At 54.5% G+C, this 17280-nt stretch overlaps 6 protein-coding genes across 6 annotated transcripts; 3 read left to right on the top strand and 3 right to left on the bottom strand.

The window, feature by feature from the left end:
* Positions 1 to 830: 830 nt before the first annotated feature.
* On the top strand, positions 831 to 3744 carry B0H65DRAFT_251399 (negative regulator of differentiation 1). Its single transcript, XM_062822467.1, has one exon. It carries the CDS (start codon positions 1291 to 1293, stop codon positions 3670 to 3672), a length of 2382 nt encoding a protein of 793 aa, XP_062679117.1. The 5' UTR covers positions 831 to 1290; the 3' UTR covers positions 3673 to 3744.
* Positions 3745 to 5224: 1480 nt separating this feature from the next.
* B0H65DRAFT_251444 (histidine phosphatase superfamily) lies at positions 5225 to 7308 on the bottom strand. Its single transcript, XM_062822468.1, has 2 exons — positions 5735 to 7308; positions 5225 to 5526 (listed from the first exon to the last, which is right to left on the bottom strand). Exons 1-2 carry the CDS (start codon positions 7223 to 7225, stop codon positions 5404 to 5406), a joined length of 1614 nt encoding a protein of 537 aa, XP_062679118.1. The 5' UTR covers positions 7226 to 7308; the 3' UTR covers positions 5225 to 5403.
* A 450-nt stretch (positions 7309 to 7758) lies between these two features.
* Positions 7759 to 10782, top strand: B0H65DRAFT_251465 (uncharacterized protein). The gene has a single exon (XM_062822469.1). It carries the CDS (start codon positions 7928 to 7930, stop codon positions 10628 to 10630), a length of 2703 nt encoding a protein of 900 aa, XP_062679119.1. The 5' UTR covers positions 7759 to 7927; the 3' UTR covers positions 10631 to 10782.
* B0H65DRAFT_251468 (Mis12 protein-domain-containing protein) lies at positions 10782 to 12533 on the bottom strand. The gene is made up of 2 exons (XM_062822470.1): positions 12350 to 12533; positions 10782 to 12283 (listed from the first exon to the last, which is right to left on the bottom strand). The coding sequence occupies exons 1-2, from the start codon at positions 12404 to 12406 to the stop codon at positions 10934 to 10936; spliced, it is 1407 nt and encodes a 468-aa protein (XP_062679120.1). The 5' UTR covers positions 12407 to 12533; the 3' UTR covers positions 10782 to 10933.
* A 140-nt stretch (positions 12534 to 12673) lies between these two features.
* B0H65DRAFT_251478 (uncharacterized protein) lies at positions 12674 to 14681 on the top strand. The gene is made up of 3 exons (XM_062822471.1): positions 12674 to 12951; positions 13014 to 13043; positions 13099 to 14681. The coding sequence occupies exons 1-3, from the start codon at positions 12856 to 12858 to the stop codon at positions 14533 to 14535; spliced, it is 1563 nt and encodes a 520-aa protein (XP_062679121.1). The 5' UTR covers positions 12674 to 12855; the 3' UTR covers positions 14536 to 14681.
* Positions 14682 to 15111: 430 nt separating this feature from the next.
* Positions 15112 to 16383, bottom strand: B0H65DRAFT_471552 (translationally-controlled tumor protein). The gene is made up of 3 exons (XM_062827107.1): positions 16267 to 16383; positions 15877 to 16126; positions 15112 to 15765 (listed from the first exon to the last, which is right to left on the bottom strand). The coding sequence occupies exons 1-3, from the start codon at positions 16279 to 16281 to the stop codon at positions 15518 to 15520; spliced, it is 513 nt and encodes a 170-aa protein (XP_062679122.1). The 5' UTR covers positions 16282 to 16383; the 3' UTR covers positions 15112 to 15517.
* Positions 16384 to 17280: the final 897 nt, after the last annotated feature.

The following is a 17280-nucleotide window of genomic DNA, read 5'->3' on the forward strand; positions in this document are numbered from 1 at the left end:
AGGGTTCAAGTCTCGAACATACCAAGCACAATGCAAGCACGGGTGTTGACCGCTGGGTAAACTGACTAACAGATGACAAGTCACTTCTGCTTGTTACACGTGCCAAAAGATACATGCCTCTTGATGGACAGGGGATCTCAGCATGGCGCCTGCTTGCAATTGACGTGCGTGGTGGGCAATTAAACTGGCCTGCCGAGCCAGACCAAAGGAGCAGACACCGAATCCACCTTCACTCCCTTGGTCCCCATCCATCTGCCAGAAAGCACCAATCACGCCCGTCTGTTCCTGGACCTTAATCCATTTGCTTGACTTGGACCCTTTCTCACCCCCATCAAGTGTTCCAGTCTGTCTCTTCCCCTTTGCATACTAGTCTTTTTACTCTTCAGGATTTCCTTTTTATCTCTTGGATTGATCACTTTCCCTCGCTTCCGTCAATCCTCTTCCTCCTCCTTTTTCCCCGTACCTCCCTAGAACTTGGTCTCTTCCGTTCTTGTGGCTTTCTTTTTTAGGAGAGACCGCTTCTTCAGTCTTCCACTTCTGGGGCCCCGTAGCCTTGCAAAAACCAACCAAGGTCTCGATCCACTCCGACTTCTGGAGTGCCTCGCCCTTTTTTGCAAGCTTTGCTCTTCCTTCGACAAACACTCGTTGCCAAGTATCGTCTTGCTAATTACACCCTATACAACACTTCACTTCTTCCCCTCGGGACGAAACGAACCCCCCGACAAGATCCAAGTCTCCGTTCTCGACTCGATTTCCCCCGGTTCGCTTCTTCTGCCACGGTGTGAAGATTTACCACCTCGCCTTTACTCGACATTCGCTTGGAGAGAGAAAGAGAGACAGAGATTGGTCGATTACGATAGCGATATTTAATAGCTCTATACAAAATCTTCCTTTGTTCGGCTTCGACACGCTAGGATCGATCCCCTCCCCGAATCGACCAACCCCTTTCGGCCCCCCTGCCGCGAAGCAATTGTCTTTGCTCCAAAGAGACGAGAACAAAACCAATCCGGCCGCCGTCGTCCTCGACCTCTCCCGGCTGCCTTGGCACTCGACCGTTTCTTTCTCTGAATCCGGCTTGCCCCTTTGCTTCAGTTCGGGGCTTCGACAATACATAACCGCGACACTTCGAATACCTTTTGTTTCGCCAGCGTTGCGGAGCACCACGGTGACAGGTTTCATTCCGTATATTCTTCTCGGTCGTGCCTTTACCAGGGGCACGTTTAATCCTTCAAGACGGCGGTTATATCTCACCTCACTCGGGACTCTTCTGTCCCGGCGCACCTTCTCGGGATGCAGGACTATTCAGGTCACCAGGGTGGGCACAACGGCCAGGGCCGCTTCGGCCATGCCTCCAAGCCTTCCAACAGCGACACCGGCTTCTCCCACGGCGCCTTCACTTCCAACATCTCCGGCTTCGCTGAAAGGCACCCCCGCCGCGGCAACATTCCTTCGATCAACACGCAGCCCATGCAGCAGCAGAACTCTCACCACAACCACAACGGTGCCGATCTGACCAGCCCCGGTACCGCCTTCGACATGCAGTTCACTCCTTTGCTGCCCTCTACCCTTCTCGTCGGGAGCCCCTTCCAGCCGGGCACCCCCGCTGGCTTCGCTAGCCCCCAATTCCAGAGCATTCCTGCCTTCCAACAGCAGCAGCAGCAGGGTTACCAGTCGCAGAACGGCGCCGCCAGCCCGGTCCAGCAACACATCTCCCCCCAGATGTACCAGCCCATCGTTTCACCCTCCGCTTACGGCGCCCCTCAGTTCTACGCCCCTCAGTCGCCCACGGCTTCTTACAACAACATGGCGCAGATGCAGATGCCTGTCCAGCCGCAGTCTCCGGTCAACATGGGCCCAGGCATGGTTACCGGTACCAGCCGTACCGTTTACCTTGGCAACATTCCCCCTGACACCTCTGCTGAGGAGATTCTTGGACATGTTCGCAGCGGTCAGATCGAGTCCGTGCGGTTGCTCCCGGACAAGAACTGCGCTTTCATTTCTTTCTTGGACGCGAGCTCCGCCACGCATTTCCACTCTGATGCCATCTTGAAAAAGCTCTGCATCAAGGGGCAGGATATCAAGATTGGCTGGGGCAAGCCTTCGCAGGTTCCTACCTCGGTCGCTCTCGCTGTTCAGCAGTCTGGAGCCTCTCGCAACGTTTACCTTGGCAACCTGCCTGAGGAGGTCGCAGAGGAGGAGCTGCGCGAGGACCTTGGAAAGTTCGGCGCCATTGACACCGTCAAGATTGTCAAGGAGAAGAACATTGCCTTTGTGCACTTCTTGTCCATTGCCAATGCTATCAAGGCCGTTGCCCAGCTTCCCCAGGAGCAAAAGTGGGCGGCTCCGCGCCGTGTGTACTATGGCAAGGACAGATGCGCCTACGTCTCCAAGACCCAGCAGCAGAACGCCGCTCAGTACCTTGGCATCTCACCGGGTTATGCGCACATGCTCAGTGGTGCGGATCGTGATTTGATTTCTAGCGCCCTGGCTCAGCAGTCCGTCGCTGCCGCCGCCGTCGCTACTACCGCTGGCGGTCTTAACAACCTTGGAAACCGCACCATCTACCTCGGCAACATCCACCCCGAGACTACCATCGAGGAGATCTGCAATGTCGTCCGTGGAGGTCTGTTGCACCACATTCGCTACATCCCCGATAAGCACATTTGCTTCGTTACCTTCATCGACCCTACTGCGGCCGCTTCCTTCTTCGCCTTGAGCAACCTCCAGGGCTTGATGATCCACAACCGCCGGTTGAAGATTGGCTGGGGCAAGCACTCCGGCGCTCTCCCCCCCGCGATTGCTCTGGCTGTCAGCGGTGGCGCTTCTCGTAACGTCTACATCGGCAACCTTGACGAGACGTGGACCGAGGATCGCTTGAGGCAGGACTTCTCCGAGTATGGCGAGATCGAGCTCGTCAACACGCTTCGTGAGAAGAGCTGCGCGTTTGTGAACTTTACCAACATCGCCAACGCCATCAAGGCTATCGAGGCCGTCCGGTCCAAGGAGGAGTACAGGAAGTTCAAGGTGAACTTTGGCAAGGACCGCTGCGGCAACCCGCCCCGTCAGATGCAGCAGCAGAACAATTCCCGCGACAACCAGGTACCCTCGCCCCAGGTGAACGGTGCCAGCCAGAACGGAAACTCGCCTACTTCCAACGGTGCTCCGGGTCTCCCTGCCCTGTTCAGCCAGCACAACCCATTGACCATGTACCTTAACCACGTCAGTCAGCAGGCTCAGCATCACCAGCAGGCCCACCAGCAGTCTCTTGCCCCTTACCAGGCCGCCCTCTTCGGCACCGCCTCATCCTCGCCTAACGAGCAGCTCGGCATGAGCCTAGAGGTTCCTCAGGGTCCTTCCATGTCCGGCCACCAGCAGTCTGCCAGCATCTCGAACGTCAATGGCTTCATGTCCAACGGCTCTGGCGCCCCCACGATGAACGGTCTGCTTGCTCCCGGACGTTCTTCGCACAACCGGGCTGTGAGCTTGCCCGTCCTTGCCCCTGGCTTCGAGAACGGCGGTACCAGCCCCAACAGCCTTCATGGTAGCAATGAGGGTAACGGCGAAAGGCGTGGGCACCAATACCAGGCCAGCTACGGCGGTATGGGTGCCGGATTTGGTTTGGCCATTCAGGGAAACCTTAATCAGTGGGTTGAGGAGGAGGTCGCTAACTAAGATCTCTCTGGGCGTCAATGTCGATGTGATAAAAACTTTTGAAGCTTCTCGAATCGATCAGTAGGGTAATATACGGTGTCGGGGGTTGTGTTGTGTTGTGCATTCGCAAAGAGAGAGAGATACTACATGATTAAGCATTTGGGATCAGCGACAAAGGGAAATACTATACAAATGGATAGGCAGGCAGGCAGGCAGGCAGGCGGTTTTATTACACTTGCAACAAATGAATGAGCTAGGAGTGTGTGTATACGAATCGTTCGCGAGCCATTTACGAAGGTCACTGCAGGGGAAGGAATTGGAAGGGAAGGGATGGCAAGGGAAGATGGGTTTCGGAAAGAAAATGAAGATTGAAATATCCTGTTGTAATTTTTTTCTTTCCTTCCATTCATGTTTTGGTCCTTTTTCTCTCATACTTGCTTCGTTGTTTATGTTATGTTTTTTGTTGTTGGATTGGATTCAGTCACAGAAGAAGCGGAAGTCTATATGAAGGAATCATCACACGTTTCATCACACAAAGCTGGTTCTACTTTGCTCTGCGTTATGGAGGGCCGCTTTGGTACACTCTCTGTCTCCGTTATTGATGCTTGATGTTTTTGCTAAGTACCCTCTGGCTTATCTTACTGCTTCTTCCATTGAGGCGGTTGATGTCATCTTCGGTCGGCTTTCCTGGCTCATGGCTCACTCGGCCTTTCTTATAAGAGATACATACCCCCAGAGCCACTACTCACCTAGACAGTTGCGGTTGGTGCAGCGTAGAGGTAGCTGCTCAGATTGCCTGGATAGTTTAGAGTAGAAGAGAGAGAGAACAGAGCAGAAGAAGAGCGGGTTAGAACAGCGGGTAAGGGTAGTAGTAGTAGAAGTAGTAAACAGTAGGAAGGGGTGTAGGCAGGTAGGCAGGTAGGTGTCTCGACGGAGTGTCTGTCTGACTGACTAACTGGGTAATAAATAGGAGTAAATAGATCGAAATGGGTCGTCGGGATCGGTCGAGATGGGAATGTGAAATAAGTAAGAGAGAGAGAGAGAGAGTATAGTGCCCTCACTGACTTATGTACACCGGCTGGCTAGAGATAAGTCGAGTTGAAAATAACACGCTCGAAATACGAAACACCCAGTTGTAAACATATCATATCCATCGTCTTATTCCAACCACCTTGGTTGGCACAACTCACAAACTGTTAAAGGAAACAGAACCTGTAGGACTGAAACCAAATCTAGGTACAGGTAGGTATAGGTATAGGACGCTTTTTTTCTCTTTGTGTATCTATCACCAAGTAAGTAAACCAAGCGTAAGCAGGTACGGTGAGTGTGTAGGTGAAATTCAAGTCTATAAGCACCATTTCTTCAACCATCCATCCTCTTTCCCATTGTTCCATTCATTGTTTTCCCTTTCTGAAGGTCATTATCATTACCATTACCATTCATTCGTTACTTACCGATTGCTTGTCTCGTCTCGTCTCGTCTCCTCTCTCGTTGTTTCTCAATCTCCTCAATCTTCTCAATGCCATTCCTTCCTTCCCTCCTCGTGCCCGCACCTGACTGATAACGCTGCTTCCAGTCTTTTTGTTGTTTTCCTCCTTGTCGGAGATCTCTAAGCGTAACCAATCAATGATCCCAAGAAGTCTCTTTGAACCGACTCAAGTGTAGGGATCTATCTCTTCAACTCTTTCAACTCTTCTTCCACTCTAGTAAGAGTTCTCTAGAACTCCTGCTCAACCCTGATTGATCAAAAACTCAAGGATGACCAGCCCACTCAGGCTCACCACTAGGAGGCGTAGCCGGCTGGCCCAAGTTCATTCGGCACTGCTGCTTCCAATCTTGGGGGGTGAATTTGTCGACTATTGATTTGAAGGCGGTCTGTGTCATTTTACTCATGCGACGTTAGCATATAACTCTCTCGTAACATAGTAACACAAGTGGTAACTAACGGGAAGTAACGACTTGGCAGGGGAACACTGGACATAAAGGGGTCCAAATCATAAGGGGTCCCAAGTCCAAGTTAAACACACACACACACAAAAAGGGGGAAAATGCGGGAAAATGATAAGGATAACAAACAACGTACCAAAGTGCAAAAGGATTCGTCCCCCTCCAAATGGTTCCCCGGCGCCTTGCACCCCGGAATCGTCACCGGCTCGTCGTTGTACCGCATGCGAACGTAGTATCCGTCCAGCTTGGATCTTTCCGACGAAGTTAGGTACTCGGAGGGTTTTCTACGGATGCCCGAGGCTTGTTGCTGGTTGGATGATGAAACAGCGCTGCCGGGGAACATGGACTCCCACCAGCCGCGTTTTGCTGGTGTTACTACTGCCGAGATGTGGTCTGAAGGAGAGTTGCTATCCGCCTTACGGAATAGCTCAATGGCAATGTGGCTAGTGAAGGGCGGCCAGCTGCTGCTGTCGTGCGCGCCTAGACTGGCGAGCATTCCCGCCAGCGTGGTGTCGTGACACCCCGAGAGACCGAACTTGATGTCGGAGGCTGAGGGGTCGGAGGTATCTGATTTGGTGTTGACGGGATTTGAGGAATTCTTCGTGCGCTCGGCACGACTAACCATTCTCTCAACAATGTCGCCCAACAACCCACCCATTCCCAACATGCGATACTCGCGCGACTCGTTGAAGCCCGCAAACCACTCGTCACTGGCAATCCTCTCCAAGATTTCGCGGGCCTTGTAATCGTAGAACTCCTCCGGCAGCCGAGTGTGCGGACCATGAGCCAGACTGGCGTTCACGGTGTCCATGATGCCCGACAGACGCGGGCGTGAGTCAACGGCAACGCGCGGGCTGTTAGCCGGCATCCACTTGCCGTAGACTTTATTCAGGTATTTCATGTCCTCGGTGGCGTTCCACCTGTCTGCCGCGCGCTGGGCGAAGGCTCTTGAGAGGGCTGCAAAGCGTCGACAGTTGCCGTCGTTAGGGTACAGCGTCTCGTCACCGGGACCCCGGGTCAGCACGGTGGGCACGGGAAACTTGCCCGTCTCCGGATCGGGTTCGCGCGTCGAGGGCGGGTACAAAGCCTGGAAGGTCTGATGCATGGACTCGAGCGCGCGGGGCACATTAGTCGACCGCAGATAGAAGTCGTCCGTGGAGCTGATGGTTTCGGGTAAAAAGCCGAGGCGGTCGACGTAGAGCTTGCGGAGGCGCATGCCTAGTCGCGAGGTGGACTGGCGGCCGAGGTCCGTCAGCATGCCGAAGTCGCAGACGTCGTCGAGTTCGTGGCCGGGCCCTTTGGCTACCACGGGCTCGTCGTTGGGGCCAAAGGTCTCGAGACGCCGCTTCCATTCGACCGTGTGCCAGGGGGCGTTTCCGCTAGTTGGCATTACCGGGTCCTTGGGTCTGTTCTCGCCGTTTAAGTCGAGCATTATCGACTTCATCTGGCGGACGCTGGCGCAGTAGGGCCAGAAGGGCTTGAGACCGGCGTTTTGGAAGCGGGCGGTTACGGGGGTGCGTTCGCCGTGGCGCATGAGGATCTGGACTTGTTGGAGCTGGAGGCCGGATGGGTAGAGCTTCTTGAGCTCATGGTCGGTGTAGGGAGGACGGGGAGTGAGAGAGGTCATGGTGGGAAGTAGGTTAGGAGGTTAGGATGTCTAGGTCGTCAAGATATGGGGTCGTAGGTGTAGCAGAAGGGGGCCGATATGGATGGAGGTCTAGGAGGTAATAAAGCTTGGGGAAGACGGGGTGGATGGTTGTTCTTATAGGATTTAGAGGTACAGTCGATCCGAATCACGACCCATGATGGTGAGTCGACAGGTTGATAGGTGAATGGCTGGCTGGTCGAGTGAAGAGAAGACCTGCGTCGTGGCGTGCGCCCATAATGAAACCTGGAGGTCTGCCTGTCTCCGCATTGAGTAATCGATTATACTGGACGAGAGGTAAACATTCGCTAACACGGCTGCTGGACAACAGAGCCATGACGTACCAACAGCAACTCGAAACTCCATTTCAGACGGCAAGGAGACCCCAACCTGGAGGATTACCCAGAGCAGAAACACACTTTCAACCCTAACCCTTCTTAACAGTCGATGCCGTGGTCGGGGTTGCGTGGGGCTTCCTCCACATCGGGAGGGGAAGTGTCCCGCATCGAGTTCCGCTTCCCCAAGAAATTCAGGAGCCGAGTTCGACAAGTTCCACTTCTCCCCCGTCTCCGCGCCCCGGCGCCAGCTCCTCTCCTCGACTCCTCCACAACTGCGTGTCCACTCCTTCGTCCACGACATCACCAACTGAGGACATCAGCTTCACACACTCGTTTGCCACAGACCATGAGGGACCTGGGCCACGTCTGCCTGAGATGTCGTACTCAGCTCCTCGTCGCGACTCAAGCCGCCGGCCGTCCGCGAGCTCCTCGCCAGCCACCATCGCAGTCGCCATCATGTCGTTCCACCTACAGCTATACCACTGCAGCCCCCAATAACGCCGCCCAAGTCCACCAAGAAGTCGGATCCCCTGCGCAGTCACAGCAACAGAGGCAAACGGCGCCGCAACACAGAAGAGATGGAGCATGGAAGGCACCTACCAAGACCAGATTCAACCGCAGCCATGCTTCTGCTCATCCGTCAGACGGCCACGGCGAGGGTTCTCAACTGGTAGCCATGTTCAACGACATAGTCCACGATGTGCCTCAACCTAGCGACATCACCATTTCCGATATTGACTTGTTGGCCTTGGGAGGCCGGATGGACGCCAAGATCAAAGACAACAACTCGTCCTGCGCCAACGCCTTCAAGTTCTTCAAAAAAGAGATCTATCCCTTGATCAAGGCCATCTCGGCAATACCAACTCGCAAAGTCCCGAAACCCGTCTTGCGCTCCATACGCGACCTGCTGCTGCCTCGCATCTTGATCGAAAAGACGGGAAACGTCCACGCGCCCGAGCTCCCATTGACGGCCCATATCACCGAAATCATGCTCGAACTCGACGCCTTCGATCCTATATACTGGTCTCCTCTCATCATTGAGATGATCGAGTCGGTCTACCGCATCAACCCATCTCCTGACCGTTACACCAAAATTAACGAGTACGAAAGTGCAATGGCACGCCGTGATCTCGTCCTCTTCGATCTCGCCGCCACGTGGAAACACTTTACCAAGCATCGGTTGCCTCGCACCATAGTAAAGGACCTCCGACCGGCGAGTGGGTCCAAAGCAAATGCGAAAGTGCACACCAAGGAGCAATTCTCTGAAGGATTCAGGGGCCTCGAACGTATAATGCACAACACCTTGGGCAGTCACGGAAGTAGCGAGAATGCGCTTCACATATCGACCTGGGCAGCTTTTGGCTCATATACTTTACTGACTGACCCTGTCAGGTGCTCACGTCTAGCAGCCAAAGAAGCAGGTCCCTTTTTGGAGGTCATGGGCAAGATATTGGCCGTGGTTACGACCCTAAAACCTACCGACTTTGATCCGGTTACGAGACGATACCCCATGCTACACGCATACATCAAGACGCAGTCACACCTGGGTTCTTTTCTGACAAGCACTCTAAACCGCTCTGCTCGGCAGGTACATCCAATACTTCAAATCAAGGCGACCGTTGAACAAGCTATACTCAAGAAAAACTTGGGACTGTTATATTCAGCCTGGATTCAGCTTTGGGGCGAAGAAGAGTCCCCTGATCCGTCCAAGCTGCGGTCCTACCATGAAAACGCAAAGATCTTCGACAAATTTATATATGGCTTCATGGCATTGCGGCGGCCCCAAATGTCCATCGATGTCTGGAACAAAATGGAAAAGGCTGGCATAAAGCCGACTATTGAGACTTGGACCTCCATGCTTCAAGGCGCTACCATGTCCCACAACGTTAGCGGTATCAAGACCATCTGGGAAAGACTGATAGCCTCCGGAATACAACTGGACTCGGTCGTCTGGACGGCGAGGATAAGCGGGCTAATCAATAACGGAGCCGTTACCGAGGGGCTTAAGGCGCTCGACGAGATGGCCGACAAGTGGAAAAACCAAGTTAAATACCCCAAGCAAGCCGTCAAGCCATCCATCGAGCCCGTCAACGCCGCCGCCGTCGCCCTCATCCGACTTGAGCGGGACGACCTCGCCGCGGACGTGCTCCGCTGGGCGGCCAAACAGGGCATCCGCCCCAACATCTACACCTTCAACACGCTCCTGCAGCGTCTGGTGCGCACCAACAAGTACGACGAGACCGTCGCCCTCCTCGAGAGCATGAAGCAGGCCGAGATCGAGCCCGACGGCGCCACCTTCACCATCCTGCTCGAAAAGGCGCTCAAAAACCTCCACCGGCAGACGCCCGAGGAGATCACATCGACGGTCGGCGAAGTGATGCGCATGATGGAAAGCTCCGGCGTCATGGAGAACATGATCATCTACGCCAAGGCCATTTACCTCCTACTCCAAGAAGGCGACCGGGCCACGACGGCCGTCAACGCCGTGCTCGCGCACATTTGGTCCCAAGGGCTCGAGCTCACCTCGCACATCTACACCATGCTAGCCGAGCACTACTTTGGCCGCGATCCGCCCGACACCAAGGCCGTGACGGCCCTGATCGACAACCGCCGCCTGCACCTGAACGAAAACATCGACCACATCTTCTGGGAGCGCGTCATCAAGGGCTACAGCCGGGCCAACGACCCCGTAAAAGCCGAGGAGATCTTCTGGAAGGTGTTCAATGCCGGCATGACCGAGTTGACCATGGACGCCATGTTCGAGTTGCTGGCGGCCATGCTGCGCCGCCAGGGCATGCTGGAGAGCGCGGCCAAGCTGGTGGCGGCGCTGAACCCGATCAAAGTGGCGGTCACGCCCGACCAGGTGCTGGCGAGCAGGGACGTGGAGGAGCCGGCGGAGCGGGAGGCGAGGCATGCGAGGATGAAGAACGAGAGGTTTTGGAAGCACCGGTTTTGGCATTTGGCGTATAAGGGCGGGTTGATGTCGGATGATTTGCTGGAGGCGTTTGAGAGGGCGCATGAGATCGGATCAGAGGGAATTGGGGGGTGAGAAGGGAGATGGGGGTGGTGTGTAATGTTTATATGTGTATACATATTGTATAACAACAACTGCATATATCCTTGTTTTGGCTATGTAGCATCTTTTCGAGGGACAGTTATCAATTAGGTTTCCACGAAGACTTGAACTGGCATTGCATCATTGGCTCAAGCGCATCAATCATAATCTCCACATAACTTTTTTCATAGACCATTGATATATCCTTCTGAAGCCAAACCCTCCATTAGGAAAACGTAAACCCCAAAACACCTGCTTATACAATAAAATAAAAACAACATGCTTGGTATAAAACACCTAGAACTCATCCATCCTCTCCCCATCACCATTCCCCTGATCTTTAGCTTTCCCTTTTGCACTCCTCCCTCTTCGCCTCGGTGTTTCGGTTTCGGTTTCGGGTTCCCCTTCTCCTTCTCTCTGTCCTTCTGGTTGTGCTGATTCCTCCTCTTCTTCCCCCTCCTCACTTTGCCTTTGCTCTCCCTCTCCCGCTTCCTCTTGACCTTGCCCAGTCTCCTTACTACCACCACCCACATCTCCCCCTCCCAAACTCCCCAAAACCCCCTCCAACGCTTCCACCTCCTCCCTCTCCACCACCCTCCTCCTCTTCGTTGTCCTCGCCCCATCCGTCCCCTCATCACCTGCATCACCATCAATCACCACCACCTCATAGTCCCCCGTCCCATCCCTCAACTCCCCATTAACTCCCAACTCCAGACCCCTCACTTGCTCCAGGTGCTTGCGCGTGGCTGTCTCGATGTACTCTAGTCTTTGGAGGCGCCAGGGTTGTTTCTTTTTCTTGTCTGCTCCCTCGTCTTGTTCTGCTTCGTCTGAGGGTTCTGGTGAGGAAGTGGGAGGGACGGGGTGGGAAAGAGCGGGCAGCAGGGATCGTAAAGAAGAGGAGAGAGAGCGGAGGGCGTCGAGTTGGCTTAATGTGAAGGCGGTGGTGGTGGTGAGAGGGGTGGAGGCGTCGGAGGTGGAGAGGATGGAGGTCTTTTGGGTTAGGAAGGCGAAGGGGGGTTTGGTTGTGTCTTGGGTGGTGGGGGCTGTAGAGGGGGCGTCGGTCATTTCCGTGTCTGTGTTGTCGCTGTTTTGTGCTTGTTGTGATCGTTCGGATTTGATTTGTTTGGGAGAGCCGCCGACGAGACGACGGACTTCAGCCAGCAAAGCCGCATTGCGTGCCTTCTCGGCGTGAAGCATGACGTTAAGTTTCTGCGACGCTTGCAGGCGTCTACGAAGGCGGGTGACGGTTTCGATTGTTGGCTTTTGCTCTACCGCCTGCGATGTCGGGGAAGAGAAATCCAAGCCCTCGTAATGCCCCAATCGTATCCAATCCCTGTCTTCCGGCCTCACGCACAAGATGTTGCGCATAACGTAGATCTCGAACTTGTCAAAGTTGCGGTCGATGCTGGCGCACAGTAAAGTCTCGAGCTGGTGCGTGCCGTTTTCGATCTCGTGCCGGTGCGCTTCCTCGGCGTTGGGAAGACCCTCTTCGCCCTTTTTGGGCTTCTTGCCTGACTTAGAAGAGGCATGGGTGGGTGGTCGGAAACCGAGAGAGGCGGGGGGCGCGTTGAGGAGTCCTTGTTCGACGCTGTTGAGGGCGCGCTCGGCGAGGATATTGATGCTGTTGATGATGTCGTCGAGTAAGCTCTGCGATGATGCGCCGCGGGGTTAGTATTGAGAGAATTTGAATTGAGAGAATTGGAGGGTACGTACGACTGGGGGGTAGCCAAAGTGCTCTGTTAGGAGCTCGGCATCTGTTGTTGTGGCCATTTTTCGGTTGTTTACTTTGAACTCTCGGAGTTGTCCTCGTCGCGACTCGAAGACGCGATGGCGGCAATGCGATTGCCGAGCGGAAGTGGAATTGACGATTGACAGTGACACGCCAAGGGCGCGCGGGGATCAGCTGGAACAGGACGGGACCCGACGAACGGCGGTGCCTGAAGAGCAAGGCGGCACAGCTGATGTGGGACCCTGTCAGCCGCTGACGATCCCCGGGATCTACGTCACATCACTGCCTGTGCAAGTGCCCGCTGGAAGATAAGAACGAACGCCGACCCCGTTCCTGCGATAACGTCCCCCTATCGACATCTGCCGGGTGATCACCACGCTACCTGATTGCCGGCGTCGAAGGAACCTATTATTCTTCTAGAAGGTTTCCTTTGCTTCTCCGTTACGGTTTACACAACATTTCAACTTCGCTATCGACTATACTGCCCAGCATGCCGGAACTAGCGGGCTACAAAGACAAGGGCAAGGAGATCTTCAAGAAAGGATGGCATCCGGAGAAGGAGGGAACGTCCTTGAAAGGCCAAGTGGTATGAAGCGTAATGCATGTCGAATGTCACCGACCAAATACTGACGGACTTCACGAATGCAGAAAGGCTTGCTTGGACGCGGAGAAGATCCTGTAAGCTCATCATCCCCGCCATGGCAACATAGATTGCTAACACCTGGCCGAACAGAGAGAACGTTATGCGAACCATCAATCAACCCCGATTTCCTCTCTACGAGACCCGGCCTCTTTCCCCCCTCCGCCCAAGCGCAGGACCGGCGACATGACACCGCCGCCCCCGCCCTCCCGGCCTACCTCTACGAATCCGGCCGAGTCGCAGCAATACGGACAGCAACAGCAGTATGAAGGAGTTGAGGAAGATGGGCCACCGCCACCTCCGAGACCATACCGAGTAGACACCACCGGTCTATCAACAGCACACTTACCGCCCCCTCCCGGCCGCAGAGATGGAGCCGATGCCCGACCTCCACCGCCACCTCGCCCTTCTGCCGGAGGACCGCCGAGCCTGCCACCCAGACTACCTCCTCGATCACCTATAACTTCTCCGGGCTCGCCACAGGCAGGCGATGGTTACCTAAACCAAGGCGCCGTAAACCGCCTCGGCGCAGCGGGCATCAACGTCCCCGGCTTCGGTATCGGCAGCGAAAAGAGCGCTGCAGCAACTACCTCCAACCAGACTCCTCTAATGCCGCCACCCCCTTACACCCCTATCAACCGTCCCGCCCGATCAACCACCACCAGCTCTACCGGCGGCGGCACCGGAAGCTTGACGGACCAAGCCAAATCCCAATTCTCCAATCTCCAAAACCGCTTCTCCAAACTCACCACGGGCGGCTCTTCCCCCAATCCAACTTCCCAACCCTACTCCCAACCCTACCACTCTCTCCCTCCCGACTCTTCCACCACCTCAACCTCCACAACCCCCACACCCCCTTCAAATCGCCCAATCCTCCCCCCTCCACCACCCGCCTCTCGCGTATCCCCTACCTCAACAGGCCATCAAGAAGGTACCACTGCTGCCCCCGAAGGAGGAGGAACAACCTGGGCCCAAAAGCAACAAGCCCTCAAAACCGCTTCGGCCTTCCACAAGGATCCTCGCTCGGTCTCTTACAGCGATGCCAAGTCCGCCGGTGGTACGATCAATAACTTCCGCGCCAGACACGGGGATCAGATAGCGGCGGGGATGAAGACGGCTCAGAGTCTTGGAGGGAAGGCGGTTGGGGCGGTGGGGGGTTTGAGGGATCGGTTTGGTGGTGGTTCTGGAGGTTCTGGTGGTGGTGGTGGTTCGACAGGAGCTGGTGGTTATGGTGGTGCTGGGACGTCACAGCCACCGCCGCCGCCGCCGCCAGTAGGGACAAGGGGGAGGGCGGAGAGTGCTACTTCATATGGACATGGGCACAGCGAGTCGATCGGATCTGCTACGGGCGTTGCGCCGGGAAGTCCATCTGCGGCGGCAATGGCTGCGGCCAAAAAGAGGCCGCCTCCGCCTCCGCCGCCGAAGAAGAAACCTGCTTTGATGGCGCCGCCTGTTCCTGCTCCGGGACAAGGGGAACAGGATGCCCCGCCACCGCCCCCGGTTCCGCTTGCTACGAGACCTGCCTTTTGAGAGGTTGTTAATGACGGCAAGGGTCAAGGATATCTAGGCCGAAAGATCGTAATGTATAAGTTTTGAGTTGTTGGATAGGGCGAATACGCGCGTAGATAAGTACGCGACCTTGATGGCAGGCAGTCTGATTAGGCTCAGGCTCCTAGGTATCGGCAGGCAGACAGACTTGGATGAAAGCGCCGATACGGATAGGATAGACAGACACAAAAGGTTCTCACTCGGTTCGGGCACATGCATGATAGCGTCATACGGAAACGAAGACTGGTGGGAAGAGAGACGTTGCTTGGTTGCCTATGGTAGGAGAGAGAGAGGGTTGCTTCGAATCGCGATGAGTATAGTATATCTGATAATTATAGTCGTATTCTCCAGCATCTTGTGAAAATTGAAGGTCGAGTTTCGAGTTGTGCAATCTGGGTGTATCATCATTCCCTCAAAGCCTGGAAGTTGATCATGTCGATCAAAGTTGTCTGTGGCTGTAGGCGTTTGGGGGGCGGATAGGATAAGATAGGATAGGATAGGATAGGATAGGATAGGATAGGATACACATCTCAGGCACATGCATGATAGCGTCATACAAGGACAGGGAAAATGGCTCCGCTGAGGACGGGCATCTTATCGTGTTGTAGTGTATAATCTCAGTGGCATGTCCGTTATCAAACGTTTTAGGCGAGATCGAGGGTGATCTGGAGGCGTGATTGTCTCGTGAGGGCTGACCGGTTTTGCCAACAGCCGGTAGGTAGCGCGTTTATCTATCCAAACTACGAAGATGCCACAGTTGGTACGAAAAGCGTATTTAGGATACTTTCAGAGGTCATCAAATCATGTTTTGGTACGTATGGTTCAATATCATAACTCGAGAAGAAGAAGAAATTTGGGGGGGATATCGTTTCAGAACTTTTTTGTTTATTTTTTTTTTCCCGAAAACCACAGGCCCGATCCACGATCCAAATTGCGCCGCTAGAAGAAACATCAAACGCGTAATTTAGACCTTGGTCTCCTTGAGGCCGTGCTTCCAGACGACGACGTAAGGGGTGGTGCCGTCCTCGCGGTAGTTGAGGAGGACAACCATGCCGTCGGGGTTCATGGACTCGCCGGTGTAGAACTCCCAGTCCTTGAACTTGGCGAGGATGACGTTCTTGGCGAAGGCGCCGGCCTTGGTCTCGAAGTCCTTGATCTCCTCAGCGGACTTGCCCTGCTCCTGGAGGGCGGCCTTGACGGCCTTCATGTAGCCTGTTGTGGGGGGGTTTGTGTTAGTATATGGTATGAATGGGGTGGTGTGGTGATATGCGCGCGCGAGAGCATGTGCGCCGAGGGTGGCGTAGAAAGGGGAGATAAACATACCCTTAAGGTAGACGAGGTAGCCCTTCTTGTCGAACTGGGTGCTCTGGAGACGGAAAGAGTGGACAATGTTGTTGACCTTGACGGAAGTATCCTCGAGGGCCTCGTCCTGCTCCTCGGCGGAGGCGTTGGCACCAATGTCGACGTTGACGGCGCCCTCCTCAATCATGGCGCAGTCGGCCTCATAGGCGATGCCATCGACCTCCTTGAGGTCGTAGGAGTCCGAGATGATCTCGTCGCCGGTGAGGATATCCTGTATTGCGAAAGAAGAAGCGGGGTTAGCAGCTGATGCTGATGCTGATGCTGATGCGTTGTCCTCGTCGCTTTGGATGCGACATTGGATGCGACATTGTGTGCTTGTGTATGTCTCTAGGCTATAGGTTAGGTACTCACAGAGTAAATAAGCATTTTGACTGATTTGTTGACTGCGTTGCAGAAAGAGAAGGAGGGTATCAAGGTTGGTGGTTGATGGACTTGGGGAGAACAAGGGCACGAAGACAAAATCGAAAGGAAGACCAGACGTTGGGACGCGGGTGGGTTAAATCCTGGGCGGGTGAAAAAAATGGAGGAATGAGGGGCAAGTTCTGTCTCGCGCTAAACCCAAGCGGGAATGGCACCTCCAACCAAATGCTCGAGACTTTCACCAGGCGGGCGGGGCGCACGCTGTTGGCTACAATTTATTCGCGATGCCCACGGTTAATTGGATGTGATGCGCCAGATGCGCGAAGATCAAAAAGTCCAGAACTTGACAGTTGAAACCGTCTTGTTGAGCCTCGACCGTAAATGCGAGTTCCAATTGCCCGTCCAGATGGAATTCACACTTGGGTCCTTGTAATTGTCACAAGCTACCGTTGAGAATTCGAGACATCTTAATGAGTCAGCTGGGTGGTGCAACAGCCTGCTCGTCTCACAACTTCCTTTTTCGTACGGCCTGTCAGCGATCGCGATCTCGTCCACGTCTTGAGCGCGGAAGCTTTGCATCTGGCAACTCTGCCTCCATCCTATCTCTTCCTACACACTCGAGCGGCGTTTGCCTTTGTGTTGGTATCTCTTTGCTAGACTATTTATCCCGAGTATCGATCCGCACACGCTTCATCGCGTTGGCGTTGGGCACCATCGGCCTGGCATTGTTTTGTCGAAGGATTCCTATCGACCTGTTGCGGAACCCGATGTGTTCTCATAAACTGGCTCAGCAAGTTTTCGGTCATTAGTAGCCTCTGATGTTCGATGGCCATGTGTCAAAGTCTGCTAACGTAAAATGCCAGTAGAGACCATCAAGGTTCTTCTGGACCACGGCTGGCAACTACCCGCCTACCTTACCCATGTGGATGATTGGTCAGAGGTCAGGATGAAATGATAACCTTAGCGTTGTTATGGTGAACTGCTCAGCCAGGAATTGTAAACGCA

This window comes from Neurospora tetraspora (assembly GCF_033439725.1).
Source record: "Neurospora tetraspora strain CBS 560.94 chromosome Unknown B0H65scaffold_6, whole genome shotgun sequence".
NCBI lineage: Eukaryota > Fungi > Ascomycota > Sordariomycetes > Sordariales > Sordariaceae > Neurospora > Neurospora tetraspora.